This window comes from Dermacentor albipictus, chromosome 1, assembly GCF_038994185.2.
Source record: "Dermacentor albipictus isolate Rhodes 1998 colony chromosome 1, USDA_Dalb.pri_finalv2, whole genome shotgun sequence".
Classification (NCBI taxonomy): domain Eukaryota; kingdom Metazoa; phylum Arthropoda; class Arachnida; order Ixodida; family Ixodidae; genus Dermacentor; species Dermacentor albipictus.
Window position 1 is genome coordinate 10565708 of NC_091821.1, and position 19749 is coordinate 10585456.

At 44.4% G+C, this 19749-nt stretch overlaps 1 protein-coding gene across 6 annotated transcripts in view; it reads right to left on the bottom strand.

The window, feature by feature from the left end:
* Positions 1-19749, bottom strand: part of Sardh (Sarcosine dehydrogenase) — a 156922-nt gene that overhangs the window by 110127 nt on the left and 27046 nt on the right. For all 6 annotated transcript variants that reach the window (XM_070539006.1, XM_070538997.1, XM_070538999.1 and 3 more), the window contains exons 8-11: positions 13005-13134; positions 11508-11685; positions 2542-2683; positions 2382-2465 (exon numbers count right to left, since the gene is read on the bottom strand). In XM_070539006.1, the coding sequence (XP_070395107.1) occupies positions 2382-2465; positions 2542-2683; positions 11508-11685; positions 13005-13134 (534 nt within the window). The remainder of the gene's footprint in view (positions 1-2381; positions 2466-2541; positions 2684-11507; positions 11686-13004; positions 13135-19749) is intronic.

Consider the following 19749-nt stretch of genomic DNA (forward strand, 5'->3'; position numbering starts at 1 on the left):
TCATGCTTAGCAGCGCAACACCAAAGCCACTAAGCAACCACAACAGGTGCATATCTCTAAACTGGTGTCATTGTGGAAATTCATTTCAAGTGGACACACCTTACAAACTAACCGGCTACAATTCATAAATTGCCATATATGCAGTAAAGTAATTAAGGAGTTAATTAGAGAATTTTTGTTGATTTATTCCATATTTGTTTTGATTTCTCATGCAAGTAATGTGCTCCTTTCTGAATAATCTAGCTCAAGGACTAGAATTAGGCTTTCTGCGACAGGAGATCTCTAAAAATTCTGGAAAACTGTGTGTGTGTGTGTGTGTGTGTGTGTGTGTGTGTGTTTGTGTGTGTGTGTTTGTTTGTGTGCGTGCGTGCGTGTGAGTGAGTGAGTGAGTGTGTGTGTGTGCGTGCGTGTGTGTGTGGAGAGAGAGAGAGAGACGCACACATTTCAAGTGCCTACATGAATACTGGGTACGGCCTCACATAAGTATAAATTTAATTCCTTCATATCATATTGACCGCAAATAAGACGGGGACAGAGGGAGAGGACACATAAACAGCACGGGCTGTTTATGTGTGCTGTTTATGTGTCCTCTCCCTCTGTCCCCGTCTTATTTGCGGTCAATATGATATGCAGTAAATACCAACTAGGCCAAAGTGAAGTTCTTCTAATTCCTTCAAACTGCTTATAATAGCAAACATAGTTCAAAAAATGCAACTAGAAATGATTCTAACCACAGGATGATGGCAAGGCTGGCCGTACAAGCTGCACAAGTACTACACCAGAAAATGTGAACAACCCCTGGCATATTCATGATGGTATAGTTAACGAATTCTGACATTCAGTACAGTACAGTAAAGGGACATCAAAGAGGAATATTAAGTTAAGCTGTATCGGTAAATCACACTTCTGCAATAGCAAAATGACCCCACCATGAAAGAAGGCTTAGTAAATCGAGAAAACATGCAGAAAAGAAAGACATGTAGAAACACTGTCCTGAAATTCTTGCACCAGCTTACCATGGTGTCATGGATTTTGGCAGCACCTACTCGTTAGGTCTAGATAATTGTTGAAAGATTAAATAAGACTACTTGGATTCTAAAGAAACTAAGGGCTCATCCTAACAAGTTTTCATAACATCTTCCTCACAGCACCTGCCAAAATACAAGAAAACAGTACTTTGAAATCAATGATGTCACACTAACGTTCCAGCACTAAGGTCTTAGCATGAAATTCAAGCATGTGAAGGTTGTCGTACATTTGCTCCAGTAATATTTAATCTTTTTCAGCCAAATGAATGTAGTTATGAGAAAATAATTTAAATGTCTAAATTGATTGAGTACTGTATAACTGGTACAACGCAACATAGAAAGGAAGAAACAAGCCACGCCGGCCAGATAAAGGAACAGAGCACTGACTTCATTGCTTCATTACTAATTTATTACGCAGTACTAGTTTTAGCATGCAATACCAACTCGCTCAATCCTCAACCCTAGTGGATTGAGTATTGCCCTTTGGTGTGCCCTTAAAATGTTAAAAACAGTACTCTAGCAAACTATATGTACATAGCGGCAACATGCATTGAAGAGGCAACATTCTTGAATGCTTTCTTCAAAGAGTGCATCAATTCACTGAGCACTACAGGCGCCAGACAGCTAGCATAAAAAAAAAAGAAAGCTAAGACGATTTTGAATTATGGCGTTTAACGTGCAAAAGCTGCACAGTGGGTTATGACTCATGAGGGAATGAGGGACACTGTAGTGGAGGGCTCTGGATTAATTTTGGCCATCTGGAGTTCTTTAACATGCACTTAAATCATAGTATACGAATGTTAGTGCATCTTGCCCACACAGAAATCTGGCCACCCCGGCCAGGACCGAACCAATGACCTTGAGCCCAGCAGCACAACGTCATAGCCCACTGTGGCGGTTAAGGTATATGGGTCTCCAAATTTTGCTGACAAGTGTGCAGCTGCTCCCAGAAGCTAGTTGAACATGATGACCTGCCCCCACTCCCCTACAAAAATTCAGATTCTTCTGTAGCTTGGGTATGCAACTTAAGTCCCACATGCACGTGCAGAGTGCAATTTTCTATTCTGGCTTCAAGTTGTAAACATAATTCTGCAATTTAATTACTGCCATCATGTGCCAAGATAGGGGGGGGGGGGGGGGAGGTCAGTAAAGAATACACAAGGTGTTACATTTAAAGAGAAATAATGTAGTATTTACCCCTACAAGCCACCGGACCGATCATAATTATAAGCAGCCCTAAATTTAAGTACAGTTGCATTAACCAGACTTGAACATTATTTTGTATTTTTCAAGCCAAACTGAAGAGTTCCAGTATATAATTTGCATGCGAAGAAAGAAAGAAAACAGTCTCACAGGTGCAGGGCTGTCTTTAGCAAACCAACCAGGTCGTTCCCAACCCAGTCGCTCTTGGAACACACAGCCTGCCTGGGAAAGAACCTGAAAAATCAAGGGAAGCCTTTAGAAAAGGTCAATAAACATGGGAAACTATATCAGATTGTAAATGACACATCACCTCATGCAAGGGATCTTTCCGCATGTTTCTTGAGGCAAGAGGTTCATCATTCGGATAGACAATGGAATAGTTCTTGACATATGACTCATGACTTCGTTCTCGAATCCACTGGTTGTTTTTGGTCAGTGAAGGGGAAAAGCGCCTTCAAATGAAAGCAATAAACTTGGTTAGTTTGGGTGAACACCTCATCAAGAAAATAAAACTAAAAAATTTAGCGCTTACAAGCTGCTATAGAAAAAAATATTGTGCAAACAGATGATATGTCAATTTGCAGAAAATACGTACTGCACTGTCTAAGCGTCATGGAATGTTGCAATAATTATTACACTAAACATGCATTATACCAGCTCACATCAGCACCAAGATGTTTCTAATGTTGTAAAGTTAGTGCTCCTTCTTGTCAAAACACCACTGCAATATTTGCCAATGATGAAAGCATTGACAGCAAAAACTCTTAGATTACTACCCATTTCACACACAAAGTCTGCGTTTGTGAAACACAGCTACTCCTCGTTACAAACTTTTTGCACACTAGAAAATAATTTACAGGTTGACTGTTATCTTTGATTTCTCAAGAGAGTTCAACAAAGTAAATTACAGCTGACTGTTGTGTCATCCTTCTGAACATTGACCATAAACTTCACAAGTTTGAGTGTTTTCTAAATAACTGGTATCAGCATATGACTGTAATAGCTATGGCTCATATACATGTCAGGTAACAACTAGTGCTGTACAAGGTTGCATCTGTTGGTTTCTTTACTTTCTTTAACATGCATTGATCTCCTTGACTGTTTGTCCTCGGTGGTACACTTGTATGCAAATAGTTGCGCTCCTTACCACGAGGTTCATGGCGTAATAACATGCAGATTGTTATCATTATTAGGTTTGTACACATAAAAAAATACAGAGGGGAGAAAGAAATAGAGCTAGCTGGAAACAGCCACCAGTAGGGGCACAAAATGCCAGCTAACTCCAGAAGGATAAAGGTACTTAGAATAAGAATAGTGTGTAGAATAAGAGAGAGGTTAAGAGCGAAGTGGAAGTAATGGATGAAGATCACAGAGAAAAACAAAAAGAAGAGTGAATAACACAAGAATAAAACATGCATCTGCGCCACAAGCTCATTGGGCAGCAGTTAACTTCTGGAAAATGGTCCACAAAGAGGACAAGAGGACTCTCTTTAAATATAACTTCCTCTACAGGCAGTCGAAATCATGAGTTTTCTATCATCTGTAGGCTTGGAAGGGATGTCTCACCATAAAAACAATGAGCCAGAAAAGGTGTGTTGTTTAAGTATACAAGTTGACATTTTGTCTCAATACAGTTGAACAAAAATTTATAGAGTAACATTCCTCTTTTTGACCTGAAACGTCTTTAAGACTTGTCAGACGAGGGTCGCTTGCTAAAACCACATGTAACAAAAACATGTTATAACATTACTGTGTATATCTTTGCAACCGTACTACCCACACGCCTTATGTGGTATCATTGTAAAGAGGAAAGAAACCACTACTCAATGAGGCATGTGTCGTGTGCACAAATGACGGATTTGTTGTGCCATGCATGATGCAATCACAGCTAAATTTAGCCTCGTGCTACAGAGAGGCATAGCTCGGCAGTATGTTTGTCCATCCAAGCAGCAATGGTCACGTTTGAGAGAGCCCACTATGCCAATGTAGGTATAATTTATCAAACTCAAACTCGTGCTCATCAGGAGTTAAAAGGCCGACAAGTGTGCAAATTGTTGTAGAAATCTAATGCTTGCTTGGCTATGCCCCCCCTGCATTCAATACACATGGTCCAGAAATGGTGTGAAGATTGAGAGATATTCAACCCCTCTGACTACGGCAGAATGTGTCCCTCTCCATAGAGAGTGCAAGCTCAGGAGATTAAGACAAGCGCAGAAACCCCAATCAAGTGTGGAGGGTTCGAGCACTGCAGGGCAGTCTCAGGCATCACCAGTAGGGAGGTAATTTCTTTACCCAGTCCTCAAATGCTCTCTGTAAAATGAGTCCACCACGAATAGCGTGCGAGCATGATTGCAAATTTAGACCTTAAGACCTCCACTAGGTGTAACTTAGGTTTTGCATATAAGCTTTCCAATATTGTTACGTCGACTTTCCGGCAAAGAGCGAGCACATCTTGTATATACGAGACATACCATTTAGTAAAAGACTGAACTCATGTAGCAAACTCTTTTCTGGCAGCCAGCTGCCGACCAGTGGGATTTCCAAAGAGGTCGCTGAGCTTCTCCTTGAAAGCATCCCAGCTAGGGATCTTATGCTCATGTGTCCGGAGCCAGACACAAGGAGTTCCGCCCAAGTAGAATAGGACATTCGCTAGCATAATGGTAGGGTCCCAGAGGTTGCTTCGGCTAACACGCTCATACAGGCTGAGCCAGTCCTCAATGTCGACATTATCTTGGCTAGAGAATATGCCAGGATCGCGAGGTTTGGTAACCGTGACAGACATTGTTGTCGGGGTCGCAGGAGTAGAAGCAGACGAGGTGTTGTCACCAGGAGCCATGGCGGAAAGCAGGATGGTGCGGCCGCTGCGGAGCTCTGTGGCGAGGATGGGGAACAGCACCCTCCATCAAAATATTACGCGAACGAAAGATTAAGAACTGGAGACTATTTACAGAGTATATTTACAAAGGATAACTGCAGCACTGGCTAGTTCAGCCGACAGCTTGAGAGCCAGAGAGCGTTCGTCGTCTTCGTTGGGGCGCCCGCATGCATCGTCCACAAGAAACACGCAATATGCCTGTATCAATATTTGAATAAATGCAACTTTTGTCTGGTTAGTAAGTAATTTCTGTACCCTAGTGCCCATTCACCATCTGCAGTCCACACCGTCTGCAGTTACACAAGACATTTCACATACCTCACTGTGGCTATATCCCTGATACAGCCTATACCTGATTTTTCTTGCTGTTCATTGCCTTATTTTACATGTTACAGCAGGAAAAAGCAAGAAGAACAGGGGGATTTGAGGAGCTCAATTTCCTTTTTTAGTCACAACTAGATGAAGCGGCAGACAATGAAGCCAGAGAAAGCATAGGGGCAGTTTATTGCTTTGTTAAATTCAAATGTAGAATAATCATTAAAAGGGAAATGAAAGTGGACAAAAAGATAACTTGCAGTAGGTGGGGACCAAACCCACATTTCAGAATTACGTGTGTTGTGCTTTACCAATTAAATGGGCCCCTCACCAGGTTTGGCCATTTTAAGCAAACAAGCATAGTGCATACATGACATGCTGACAATCGTGCCGGCAAAATATTACGGCGCTGCACACCCGCGAAAAGAGCTGAAACCTCAAACCAAAAGCTGCGTGCCTTCCCTCTCAAGGAAGTCCCCTCCCAGCCAGAGAGTCACGGTCACACAAACAAAAGCCACTTCACAGCGTGTTTTGTCACTCACCATGACTAATCATCCAATGCCGAAGTGTAACGCAGCAAAAAAGGAAGCAAAGGGGAAAAAAAGAGACAGGGCTTGACACTGCAGTGTGTCCCTAGGTTCTGGTAGGGGACAAAGCAGGGAAGGAACACTACTTGGGAACGCTACTAGAGGCAGAGAGAGAGAGACTGTCGGCAGTGACATTCACCTCCTGGCAGCATGGCAACAGGACAGTTTAATTGAACTCCTCCAATATTGAATCTATTTGAAAAATTATTTTGGTAAAGTACTCCTCAGACAGCGTTTTACAGCTTCCAGTGTATAACCGAAATTTACAATGTAGCCTGCTGAGGAGCCCTTTAAACTACCGCAATGCCACTTCTGGTTACTTTCTTGGGTATTAATGTACAAAATTGCCCCGGGAGGGCTAGCCAGCGCCACTAGAGTGTACTAGAATGGGGGAGTGCATCTAGCAGATGCTGCAGCAAGCTCCAAGAGTGATGCAAAAAATGCTGACATTGCGCGCTTAAATTGTGGAGGTGCTGCCGTTGCAATTAGTTACTTATCCTGAAGCTCCAGTTGTTTCGGCTGCACCCATTGGCTGCGCTGAGTTCACAGGGCGAGTTGCTGTCGTCTGCTTGATATGCTGTTGTCTTCTTGATGCATGGTGTTTTTGGTTTTGTTCATAGTTTTTTCTCCACTTTCTTTACAACATGTTTTTGGGAAATGAAATCAATGTTTCCGCCACGTTGTGTACCTTTCAGGTGAGTGACTATTCTATACGGTGCAGGCAGTATGATAGTCACTTCCAGTCAACAGTGCTGTCTGCCTGACATATATGCATGAACATTTTCTCTGGTAATTTGGAAGGATGAGTAAACCCTGGCGAATGAATGACTGTTTTGCACCGAGTAGCAACACTAGATACAGCAGAGTGAAAGGCCTGTTCAAGCTCTAAGCAACCGTGGTATGGTCCCTGACATGATATGCGTCCGGCCAGCACACTGGCAGCGGGGCGCCATTCAGGTGAAGGTGACAGTGGTGCCACCAACATTCTAATAAACAATGCCTTAGCAGAGAGCCCTTTCTGGACCCATCTTCCTATCTAGTATGCTCTAGCCCACTCAGGATTAAGGCAGTGGATATGGAACACCCTTTTAACTGCAGGTGTCACATAGTACATGAGCTTAGGAGCCAGCAGCTGGCCAATAAACCCACATTATAGTACCAGTACCTCATGGTATCAAGATACCCAAATGCGAGGCTCTCAATGCAATTAGCAAGAAGAATAGAAAGATCCGAAGGGCTCGATTTTTCATTGGTCACAATCACACAACATAACAGACAACAAAGCCAGAGAAAGCATAGGGGAAGTAAAGTGTTATGTTTAATTGAAATGTGGAAATAATCAGTTAAAGAGAAATGAAAGTGGGCGAAAAGATAACTTGCCGCAGGTGGGGACCGAACCCACATCGTTCGCATTACATGTGCCAGTACTATGTTTATTTTATTTTTCGCTACAAGTCTTTCTTTTTTCCATCAAGGTGGCACTACAGGTGTCAAAAACTAAAACCAATGGATCTGATACATGTGCAGAAGCTCTGCCCTAGTAACCTTGCCATCAGTGCCATAGAAAGTTGTTGCCAGGTATATTATTGCCCACTGGCTTTCATCCTCTTTTCCATTTAAGGGAACATATTCAAGCACTACACCAAGCCAAATGTAGTACCTTGTATGAGATACAGTCAAACCCACTTATAGCAATACTCAAGTGCCAAGAAAATTCCATTGTTATAGCCCATAATTATTAAACAGGGTTGCATGAAAAAATCAGAAGAGACAAACATCCAAACATTTTAATTAGATAGAGAGAAGTGCAGTTGAACCCACTTATAGCATTACCAGGTTTAGCAATACTTGGATGTAACAATGAGCAGCCCTGGCACCGTGAACTTTAGCGTGTATTCTATGGTTAAATAAACCGCTTACTACAATGTGCCCATGCCACATTACTGGCTATAAAAACTGAATCTGGCTACTGTGTGTTTGCAATGAAAGGAAAAGGAATGCGAAATCCAGGAGGGAAAAAAATAGAAGCCACGTGCTTCACCACACCCGCATTTGTGCCATGCAACCCATACAGCATGCTTTCATTGCCTCTCCTGTCTCCCTTCTACCCCTCCAATGTTGGCGCGAGGGTAGAAGAGAGATGGGAGAGGGGCGTGCGAGGCCAGCGATGCAATAAATCGTGCCATGGCAGGGTGCACGACATAAAGGTGAGTGTGACGAAGCCGGCTCGCATCCCTCCCTCCCGAGGATTTTGCATTCTTTTTCCTTTTGGCACACACACCTGCTAGCCAGATTTAATTGCTATAAAGGAAACACGCATAGGAGCATTGTATTAGGCAGTTAGTTTTATCATAGAACACATACGATAGTTCACAGTGCTTATTGCACTGTGAACTGCTTATTGTTATCACCAATATTGTGTTAAAACCAGTATCGTTATAAGAGGGTTTGACTGTATAAACATAAGACCTTAAGCACAAAAACCCCATGCTCTACCTCAAGTCCATGTTACTATAACACCACAATTGTGTACAAACTGAACCTGGCAATGTTCAACACACAAAACTCGTCATGCAAGGTTAGCTTAGCAGAGGTCCTGAAGGCATTAGTATCAGGCGTTACTAGGGTGTTATAGGGCTTAGCGAGGTTAGGAAACTGAGGTAGTATTGGGGGCAAGGACTTGCGGAGTCGCCATCTGTTGGAAGCGCCTCCCTAGCGTAGTATGAGGGATCACGCGGTGCACTCCTCGTAGGTTTCGCTTACGGTGCTCAATAAAAGCACCCCACGGCAGCCCTCCTGGACATTTATATTTATGCAAGTACTCTCAAAACGAGGGAAGTTTTTGACTGCCGATATAATAATCTTGGGCAAACTGAAAGCACAGAATCATTCACAGACGCTATCTCTTTGCCAAATACATGCAGTGAACGCCACTGCGCGTAGTCGCCACAATGGAGTCTCCCGAACCGGCTTCTTGCCTGAAAGGTAGGCAAACGCTGAGCGTAAACTATGTGAAATATGTTCTTATAGTGGGCTGTCTGTATAACCAAATGGAGTATAACAGAATGAAGCCTCAATGCAGCGATCGCATGGGTTCGCAGCGACCGACTGCCCGTCTGCATGCATGTCCGTGCACAATGTTTTGCCTTCGCTGTGAGCGCGTTTTCGCACCGTGCCGTGAGCTTTAGGTCGCAGCATATGAGCATTTAACAGTACACTAGCAACCATTGTTGCATGGACGCTATCAGAACTGTTCAAAAATAATTTCGTTATATACACTTCGACACCTGCGGCAACTGTGACGTGTCATCGCGACGATTCAATCTTTGTTTGTCTTCTAAATTCTTGGACATTTCAATATTATTTATCAAGTTGTGTTACACTATGTTTATCGGTCCTCTCAGCATGCGATTTCCCTCTGCTTCTTTTTCATAATCCAGTGCATTAATTCATAGCACGAACATGTCCATGTGCCATGCCTTTTTTTAACGGGCGTCTTACCGCTCCCTTTCCGTTCCAGTGAACTTGCCAGTATCTAGCACCAACAAGTTCATAGACTAAACCGTCATGATATTAGTCGGCCAGGGGGCGTGGGCGAGCGTCTCAGTACGTGTTTTCCGCTACTCACCAAACATTGCAGTCCCGGCGCCGTAGCAGAAATCTTCCTCGTGTCTGTGTTTGCTGCATACCCCAGTTGTAGCTGATGGCCGTCTGCCGGTTCTAAGTTTCGCGAGCCAAGCTTCATGCAGCTTCTTGTCCTGCGGCTATGTGTGAATAAGGCTGACACCGGGCTCCGTTGCCTACCTCTGGCACTGCAGCACAGAGCAGTAGCATGCCATGTTGCACGCCTCCAAAAGCAGCCACTACCTATTATAGTGCTTTCAAATGCTGTCAAGCAGATACCCAAGGCGGGAGAACCTCACCACTTAATCAGAACCGCAGCGCAGGTGGGACTTTCGTTTTCAGTTCACTTCGGCGCTTCCAAAGCAGCCGACGCGGCCGCTGTGTCCACGTGATCCCTCATGCCACGTCACGCCAACGGTGGCACCAGCTTTTCCAGTGGTTGAGCTCACCCCCAATATACAGCTAAACCTCGATATAGCGAAGTCGGTGAAATCAGCAATTTGCTTCATTGTATCGAAATTCCGTCATATTGAAATTTGACCTTTCATGCAAATAAGTACAATCGCCGATAGATTTTCCTTACATGAGAGGAGCGACAGAGTTTTTGGAATTATCATGCAATCGGAAAAGGCAAATTTTAATGAGAAAAAAATTCATTTTGTTGAATTTGAAAGTTAGTGATGAAAGGTATGGTTTCATGCTGTGCTGATGATGTCTCCACATCAGCAGTACAAAGTGAAGCCAGCCACTCAATCACATTCACTCTGCTCCCGCAGCTGATAGTGTTGCCAACAGTGGGACAACGCTATCATGAAAAGCGCTGGCAGTGGGAAGTGAATGCTTTGTCTGCCTCTTGTTTCAACACATCTCTGAAACTTGAGATTACGCAACCTCCAGTACTGAACCCATGGGAAGACAGCGCACATGGTGCCACTCCATCTCGGCATGCCCCCTCTTTGCACATGTGGCAGATTACATCTAAAACAGGATGCGCTGACTGCGTATGCACTCAGCCGCACTGACAGCCATGCAAAGCCATGGACACATTAGGAAAGGAGATGTGCAGCAAGTTGCCCCTGGCCCTCTCCCCCCCCCCCATGTGTGCGCTTGATTGGGTTAGCTTGCATTCACTCTCTCCCCCTTTCCCCCCTTGTTCGTGCAGGAAGACAGCGCCCATAAAGCCACCATCTAAAACAGCGTGCAAGGGCTGACAGCTATGCAATGCTACAGCCCCATTAGAAAAGCAGAAAACTGTCTATTAAGGATTTCGAAGCTTTGTTCTGTAGGGACACTGTCAACAGACACCCTGCTCAAAAGTCACAGCAAGAATAATATTCACTCTTAGTTATAAGTCAAATATCTAAGCCAGAACTGTATTAAAAGGGTACCTGAATAACGAGAAAGAAATTTCCACATAATTAAAAATAAATGTGCGGATCCCACACGCTTTCGGAACTGGTTTAAATGAAGGTTTCATTTGTGTTTGAGAAGAATGCTGTTCTCGTTCAGCAACAATGTGCCAGTACAGCACACACAACAAAGTTGGGTACATTTTCATTGGAAAACTCCTCGCTCAACATGAACTTGCAGTGCTTGAAAATGTGGGTACCATGCATGATGAGAAAAGAATGACGACAATGTAACAACAATAACGACAACGGCATGACAACAACACCATGACAACAACATCATGACAACGTAATGACGACAACACCATGTCGTGGCATATATGAAGCACGTGATGGCATCTGCAGGCAAGTGATGAAATGCAAAAAGAACTGTACAAAACCTAGCCCCTGCTTCACTCTCTCATTAGTAATTCTTGCAGTGCAGTCACAATGTTATATTTTGCAAGTGAGCTCAAGCAGCACATACCGGATGTCATAACCATACATGTCCAGGTTGGGCCTTCCTTGCAACACCCATGCAGCTAGCTCCCTGCCACATCCACCCCCACCGTTCATGCCGAGGCTGTTAAATCCACAACCATGGAAAAAGCCTCGAAGAGATGGCTCTTCACCAAGGAGAGGCTTGTGGTCTGCCGTAAAAGACTCTGCAAGGCAAGCACCACAGTTGTCATCTGTGTCCTGGCTGTCATTCTGAATTCTTTACACCCATTATGCCTCCTGAGACAATTTTCTACACTGTAGGAATATATCACGTTGCGCCTTTACGAACTACGGCAGCAGGTAATCAATATATTGCAGTCACTGAGGACTACTTGTTCAAGCTCATAGAGGTCGCTGCCGTGCCTTCACTTACCGCCAGCTAAGTTACAAGATTCCTATGGGATCACTTTGAATGGAGACACGGACTCCCTAAGAAGCTCACTTCCGACAGCTCAACCACTTCCTGCAGCCACAAGCTCCGTACTTATCTACGACTATGGGAATTGAGCACCACTCCGCGTCAGCCTACCATCCACAAGCAAACAGTCTGACAGAAAGGTCAAACCAGACCATCCAAGCTCAACTAGCACCGTATTAAAAAAACAACAAGCCAGGTGAAGCCAACTGGAATGAGCATCTTCAAAACGGCTGCATACGCAATTAGCACAACGTTGCAGAGCTCTACAGGAACATCCCCATACGAGATTGTGTACGGACAACTACCAAAACTAGGTGCTACATCCGGCTTGGACATGCTTTTAAAACTTGGACGCCCCATTGCATGACAGATGCTTCTCCGCAATGTCGGAACAGAGACATGGAGGAGGATCGTACTTGCCCAACAAGTACCAAAACAGTACTATACGACCACAATCGCCGTCTGGCACTGCAATACAATATTGGCAACAAGGTGTGGGTGTAACGAAGTACACCGTCCTCTTCAAAGAAATTGTGCACAAAGTATGAGGGAGCCCTTATTATTAACCAAACGCCTGGGCGAGAACACTTGGCGTGTACTGTCTTCAGCCTCTGACTAGGACACAGACAAAAGAAAACTGAACGACTTTGCCATGCACGTGTTGTGTAATAAGAACTGTGCCTGTCGACAAATAATCTAAAGTGGCGCCAAGTGTTCATCTTCCAGGGGTACCCCAGTTGCAGCGTGGCCGAATGTAATGACGAAGAGCGGCAACGGAGTTCAGGTGCTGACACTGGGAGTGCGAGAAAGATGAAGGACAGAACATAACAGCTGGCCCAATGAATGGTCGTTGTTTCCGTTTTCTTATATACAATATTTACAATTTAAATAAAAGCAAACTAAGGTTATAACACCACAAGGGAAAGCGAGGAGTAGCACCCTTCTATTTGCTTTGTAATGTTAAGTCTCCAACTGCTACTTCTTTGTTTCTTTCGAGTAATTATTAACAAAATAGGTCAACAGCATGTTGTTCTGAGCCACATGTATATTCTAAAATGCCCTTACCAGGTCCGCAAACAGTCGATTTGATGCCTGTATGCTCCAGCACTGGAACTCTGTGTATACCACTTTCTATGTGAGTTCCAAATACATCCCAGTCGAGGTCAAAGAGTCCAAAGGCAAAGTCTTGGGGCAACTGAAAAAAAAAGAAGGAAGCGTAACAAAATGAATGAATGTGTGATGTTTAGTGGCGCAAGGGCCACCAAAGAGTGCCATGCCAGTGTTAATGAGTTCGCAGTGGAGTGATGAGTTCTGTGAAGTTGATGTGACGTGGCTGTAAAGGGGCCTAATATAGTAGCTGTAAATTGCATAAAATCTATGTGTAATAAGATTATGGCAATGACTAATGACATCTACTATGAACATTAAAATGCATTGTGAAAGAACGATGCAAAATATGTCAGCTGCTAAAATTGGCCAGAGCACTACTGCCTCGCCAGGGCCCTTGAAACACAAGGGCCTAGAGGCATGTGCTATACAAAACAACTATCATAGTGGCATCCTCTGGAAAGAGGATGCGCTATGAATTTAATGGGCTTATAACATGTAGGACAACATCACTCAAGAAAGTGAGCACTGCTTTGGTGTTAAAAAGTGGTTCTTTACTAAAAAAAACATAGCCGGATGAAGAGGGACACAATAGCGGTATGCAAGAAGAAAATGTTTTTTCCTGTCTCTTTCGGTATCCCGACACTCCAGGAAGACGTAGAGGACAGTCAGCCTGTCACCACATCTACCACAGGTTGGAGGCTCGTTATCAGTCATGAGAAAGTTATGAGTGCCAAATGTGTGTCCTATTCTGAGTCTAAAAACTTAGACTCAGTTTCTCAGAAACTCAAGTTTCCCTCAGGTGGGTCAGTTTGGGTGTGCCGTCTACATGAAGCAGAGCCCAAAGAGGCGTGTTGCCTCCACCGGGGTGCCTTAACGGTCCGAACACCCGGCTCAACCCCCAGGATCCCCCTTTCACCGGACCCGGCTAAGCCGCACATGGCTACATGCGGGAGGGTCCAACCCTCATGTGCTTGGGTATGTGGTGTCGCAACACACCAAACGCCTGCTGACGCTAACCCCCCGGCGGGGGGATAACAAAATGACACACATACACAAAAGGCACCATATATTGAACATGTTCAGAATTACTTGCCAGACTTTATAGGATCAACATTCTAACGCTGAACTGCTGCTAAAAAGTTAGTAACCAGTGCATCAAACCAGAAACTTTTTAGCTGCATTTTTTGTTAAGGTTTAGAAAAAAACAGTTCCGCTATAGTTTGGCTTCACAGTGAAAAAAATTAGGTTTATAGTGGTTCACAAGACGGTTCATGTTCACAAAACACTGTGATAGGTGCAAAGTAAGACATTTATTTTGATGCAGACCTATGGATAACAGAAAATAGTCAAAAACGATATCAAAATGCAGAAAAGAAATGTAATCATGTCATCTCACTCATGAAGACACAGCAGAGTGAAATTTCACGGTCTTACAGGCAGTAGGCAGAAGAATTTTGCATTGGTTTACCCAGTGGTTACTAATAGCACAGCCCCGCCTTTCCTAGCGGCCAACGTCAGCCGTCAGGGCTACACATATAACCTTAGCACTATAATTTGATCGTTATAACAGGGTAATAATTGTTATAATGAAGTAAGTGCAGCTCTCCCTTAAACTTTATTACAGTGAGGTTTTACTGTATTCCCATGCTGACTGAACTGCCACACTGGCAGCTTCCATAGACACTATACTCTGTTCCATACATGGAAGCCAACGCTGTGGAAGCTACAAAAGAAGTTCTGTCAAAAAGGTTATCACTCCACACGTTACGACCATGCTTTGCTGCGCGCCAACAGTGTTCGCTCGCTGAGGCTTCTCGTGACGGGTTGCAAATGAAAAACCCCAAAAGAACAACAAAAATAAAAATAATCTAAAGCAATGCATTAGCAGCCATATACCACAGTGTGTCTGTTTCTAAGGATTAAAGCCTGTTTCATTCAATACTGAGCCTATATAAAAACAGTTTATTTATTATTTATTTATAGAATACTGCAGGCTTATCGTCCAAGCAGGGTGGTCAATACAAATACAAAAGAAATACAAAAGGAACAGCAACACAAAGAAAGCAACAATAATACACGCTTGGAAAGGTTACTTCACAGTTTGATCACTTGCTTTCATAAGGCAGTTACATTCACTAATGGTTCTCATGAAATAAGAAAACTTAAATAGGTCTGTGTGAGCAAAATATGGGGTTAGGGCGTTTTCATTGTGGTGTTGGGTATGCCTGCTAGTTAAGGATGACAAATATGTTGATGCATCTAGCGCTAATTTGTTTTCCAAGAGTTTGGAAAGAAATTCTAGTCTAAATTTTTGCCTTCATGCCTGTGATAGGGGAATGCCATTTACTTGTATTAAATCAGAAGGTGTCTAATGCTGAAAATTTATTAAAAATAAACCTTACGACCTTTCTCTGAATATGTTCAAGACAATCAATGTTGCGCTTAGTATGAGGATCCCATATAATGCATGTATATTCCAGTCTTGGCCACATAAGAGCAGTATAGCAGAGCAGCTTAACATCAGTGGGAGCCTGTTTTCGGATCACTGAACATTATCCGCAATTTTGTTAAGTGCCACGGTGGAAATTCTCAAATGCTGCACGTAGTTGGCCAACTAGAAAATATGACCCTTGGAGCCTCGAACTACAGGACGCGGCAAATCAGCATCTCTGATTATTTTAAGTAATCCAAAGATCGCCAAATAAAGGTAGCGCATTCCTGTAGCAACATTTTTTGCCTGGGTAGCATTTTTTTGTGTGTTTGGTTAATTCCAAAACCTGCTTAATTCGAAGATTTTTTGCGGTCCTGATGACTTTGAATCAACTAAGTTTTACTGTACTTGTAACAGGTCATGCATAAGCATAATGTCAAAAACTATGTTAACATGTTTTGAGGTCTTAATGCCAGCATCAAGACGCTCCCAGTCTACTCCAGGTAAGTTCAAGTCACCAATTAGTAAGCCCTTCTTATTTTCAAATTTAGCCATGTAATTTTTCAATGTGCTAAGGCATTCTGGGGTGATATCTAGTGGCCTGTACAGCCCAGATACAATTAGACTGTGACCCCAGAAAGTCACCTTAATACATATGCATTCTATTTCATCAACATCTTCCATTAAAACAGCTTCGATACAGCTTTTAACTAAGACTTCTACACCTCCTCCCCTTGTGCGCCTGTCTTCACGAAAGACAGTGTAGGATGGGGGGAAGACATCATCATCGGGCAGTTGATCGTGCAACTAAGTCTCAGTAACAACAGCGATGTGTGGATCATGTTGGAGCAAAAGTATTTCAAAAGCTTCAGTTTTATTCACAATGCTTCGGGTATCAATATTTAGTAGCCTTAATAGCTTGTTACAAGGCGCTAGGGGAGGTCATGTGTGCAGCTTGGTCGAATGATGCTCTCCTGCCTTTACTCGTCTGTTTTGCAATTCATCCCAATAAAATGTTTCTTTATCAACTACAAGCCTGTCATGTACTAAGATTACTTTTCTTCATAGCTGCTTTTCATCCTTAGCGCGATCCCACAGCAGCTTCCATTCTTTAGCGTCAACTGTGAATAGTCATTTTGAATAGACACTTTTGATCCCTTAAGCTTTCTGGCATTTTGTAATATTACGTTCTTTTCATTGAAATTTTGAATGTGTATGATGATGGGCCTTTTACCGGACTGTTTCCCTAGTCGGTGAATGCGTCCGATGGAATCGCATTTCACACGAAGCGTTTCTGTAAATAATCCTTTCACTTTTTCTTTCAGGGTTGTGTCAGTTTCATCAGGGCATTCGGGAATCCTGTAAATAATCAAATTTGACCGTCTGCTGCGGTCTTCGAGGTCAACAAGTTTTTTGGTCTGAAAGGAGGAGGGAGGAGGAAAGAGAAAAGAAGAAGGCAGGGAGGTTAACCAGAATAATGTCCGGTTGGCTACCCTACACCGGGGGAATGGGAAAGGGGAAAGCAAAGATCACAGGGAGAGAGAGGAGGGAAGGAAAGAAGGAAATTGCGGCAAGTTCGCTGACGCGTGTGGTTTTACAAAAATTGCCTTAATAGTCACAGGTGGTCGCACAAACCCGTCGTCCTTAAGAAACACAAAAGTGCCTTCACCGCTTTATGGGCCGACGGGCGATGGGGGCGGTGTTCCAGCAGCACCTGCACAGAAAGCGGCCGATTGTCCAGTTTTTGGAAAGCTTTGGCAAGTTCTTGTCTCTCTAGGGCATATCTTGGACAGTGGCACAGCAGGTGGTCGATGTTTTCTTCGGTGCCACAGACCTCGCATGCTGCACTGTCAGTCACTCCAATTAATGTAGAGTATGCCTTTGTGAAGGCCACTCCTAACCAAAGGCGACAGAGAAGCGTAGCTTCACGTCGAGGAAGTCCGGGTGGAGGTCGGAGCTGCAGGGAGGGGTTGAGTCGATGTAGTCGTGTCAGTCGTAAGTTTTGCGAGTTCCACTCGGTCACTGTGAGGCTGCGTGCCAGGTGTCGAAGCTGCCTTGCAGCGTCAGTCCTTGAAAGCGGAATTGGAACGCTGTGCTCTTCTTGATGAGCTGTGCGAGCAGCGTTATCGGCGGAATCATTGCCACTGATTCCACAGTGGCCAGGTACCCACTGAAAAACGACTTCGTGGCCTTTTTGTTGGACGTCATGGTGAAGTTTCATGACTTCGTATGTCAATTGGTCATGACATCCGTGTCGGAGAACTGACTGCGTGCACTGTAATGCCGGTTTTGAATCACAGAACACAGCCCATTTTCTGGGTCTTTCCGAATCAATGAATTTCAGTGCTCGACGCAGGGCCGTTAGTTCTGCCGCCGTTGAGGTCGTGACATGCGATGTCTTGAACCGCAGTGTCATTCCTCACGTTGGTATAACCACGGCACCACCAGAACTGCAGGACGTAGTCGATCCGTCGGTATAGATGTGCACGTGGTTGCTGTACTTTTCATGCAGAAGAAGTAAGCTCAGCTGTTTTAGAGCAGGGGCCGGTAGATCTGTCTTCTTCTGTAGTCCTGGAATCATTATCTCAACTTGTGGACGGCTCAAACACCACGGAGGAAACGCTGGCGTGGCCGCAGGTGCGTACCCTGAGGTAAACGACGCACGATGTGCACTAACAATACCGCTAAATGTCGAGCAGGGCCTTGAAGCAGTGAGGCTCGCCAAGTGGTGGGAAGGGGTCCTAGCATAATGCCTGAGATGCATACGCATTGTCTCAACGGCAATGTGCGTCGTGATCGGGTAACCCAGCGCTAGGGCAATGGTTTCAGCCGTTGATGCACTGCGTGGTAAGCCAAGACATATCTTAAGGGCTTGGGCTTGAATGCTCTGAATCGTATGCAGGTTGGTCTTGCAGGTGTTGGATATTGCAGGCAGGCTGTAGCGCAGGAATCCAACGAACAACGCCATGTACAACTGTAACATAGCGTGTATAGATGCTCCCCAACTTTTTCCTGCAAGGAACCTGAACAGGTGACAGATAGCAGTCAGCCGCTTTTTCACGTAATTGACGTGCGGAGTCCAAGACAGGTCTCTGTAAATTACGACTCCCAAGAACCTGTGACTTCTGCTGTATGGTATAAGTTGTCCGTTAATAGATACGCCGTAACCAGACATTGGCTTCCTCGTGAATGCCACCATTGCGCACTTTCCGCATGAAAGTTCAAGTCCTTGTTGACGAAGGTAGCAAGATGTCTTTGTGGCTGCCTTCTGAAGCCGAGCACGAAGCTGAAGTCGTGTCACACCTGATGCCCAAATGCAGATGTCGTCCGCATAGATGGAAAGTCGTACGGTGCTTGGCAGGTTGTAAACTAATCCACTGAGGGTGAGATTGAAGAGAGTCGGGCTAAGCACTCCTCCTTGAGGGACTCCTCGGCTACCGTAATGCTCGGACGTCGGGCCATTTTCTGTGTGCATGTAGAATGATCTCCTCTGTAAGTAGCTGGACACCCACATATACATCTTGCCACCAAGTCCGACGGCTTCTAACGTGCTAAGGATGGCTTCATGGGTGACATTATCATAAGCTCCCTTAACGTCTAGAAACAGAGCAGCAGATAGACGCTTACAGGCCTTTTGGTGTTGCACAAAGGTTATCAAGTCAACAACGCTGTCTGTTGACGAACGGCCCCATCTAAATCCGGCCATAGCTTGTGGATAGATTTCATAGTACTCTAAGTACCATTCCAGACGTGTTAATACCATTCGTTCCATTGTTTTTCCGACACAGCTGGCAAGTGCGATCGGACGGTATGAGGAAATGTCCAAAGGCGACTTGCCAGCTTTGAGAAGTGGAATGAGGCGAGTTGACTTCCACTCTTGCGGAACCATACCCGTCTGCCAGGAGTCGTTGTACAGGAGCAAGAGTGCCTTCCGAGCTTGGTCTCCTAGGTTACACAGGGCACGGTATGTAATGCCGTCAGGTCCTGGCGCTGAAGAACGCCTGCACAAAGCCAGCGCAGCTTCTAGTTCTTCCATAGAAAAAGGGAATTCCATGCGGGGATCGCGTGAGAACGGTGGGTGGTCGAGGGTTCCCGTACCCGTTCCATCGGAATTTGCCTCGCCAGCAATCTTTCTGCAGAAAGATTCAGCGACGTCAATTTCTCTACATTGTAGATAAAGTGCCAATGATTTAAACGGGTGGCGCTGACCAGAGGTTGTGCGAAGGCCACGAACAGTCCTCCATATAAGCGACAATGGTTTTCGCGGAT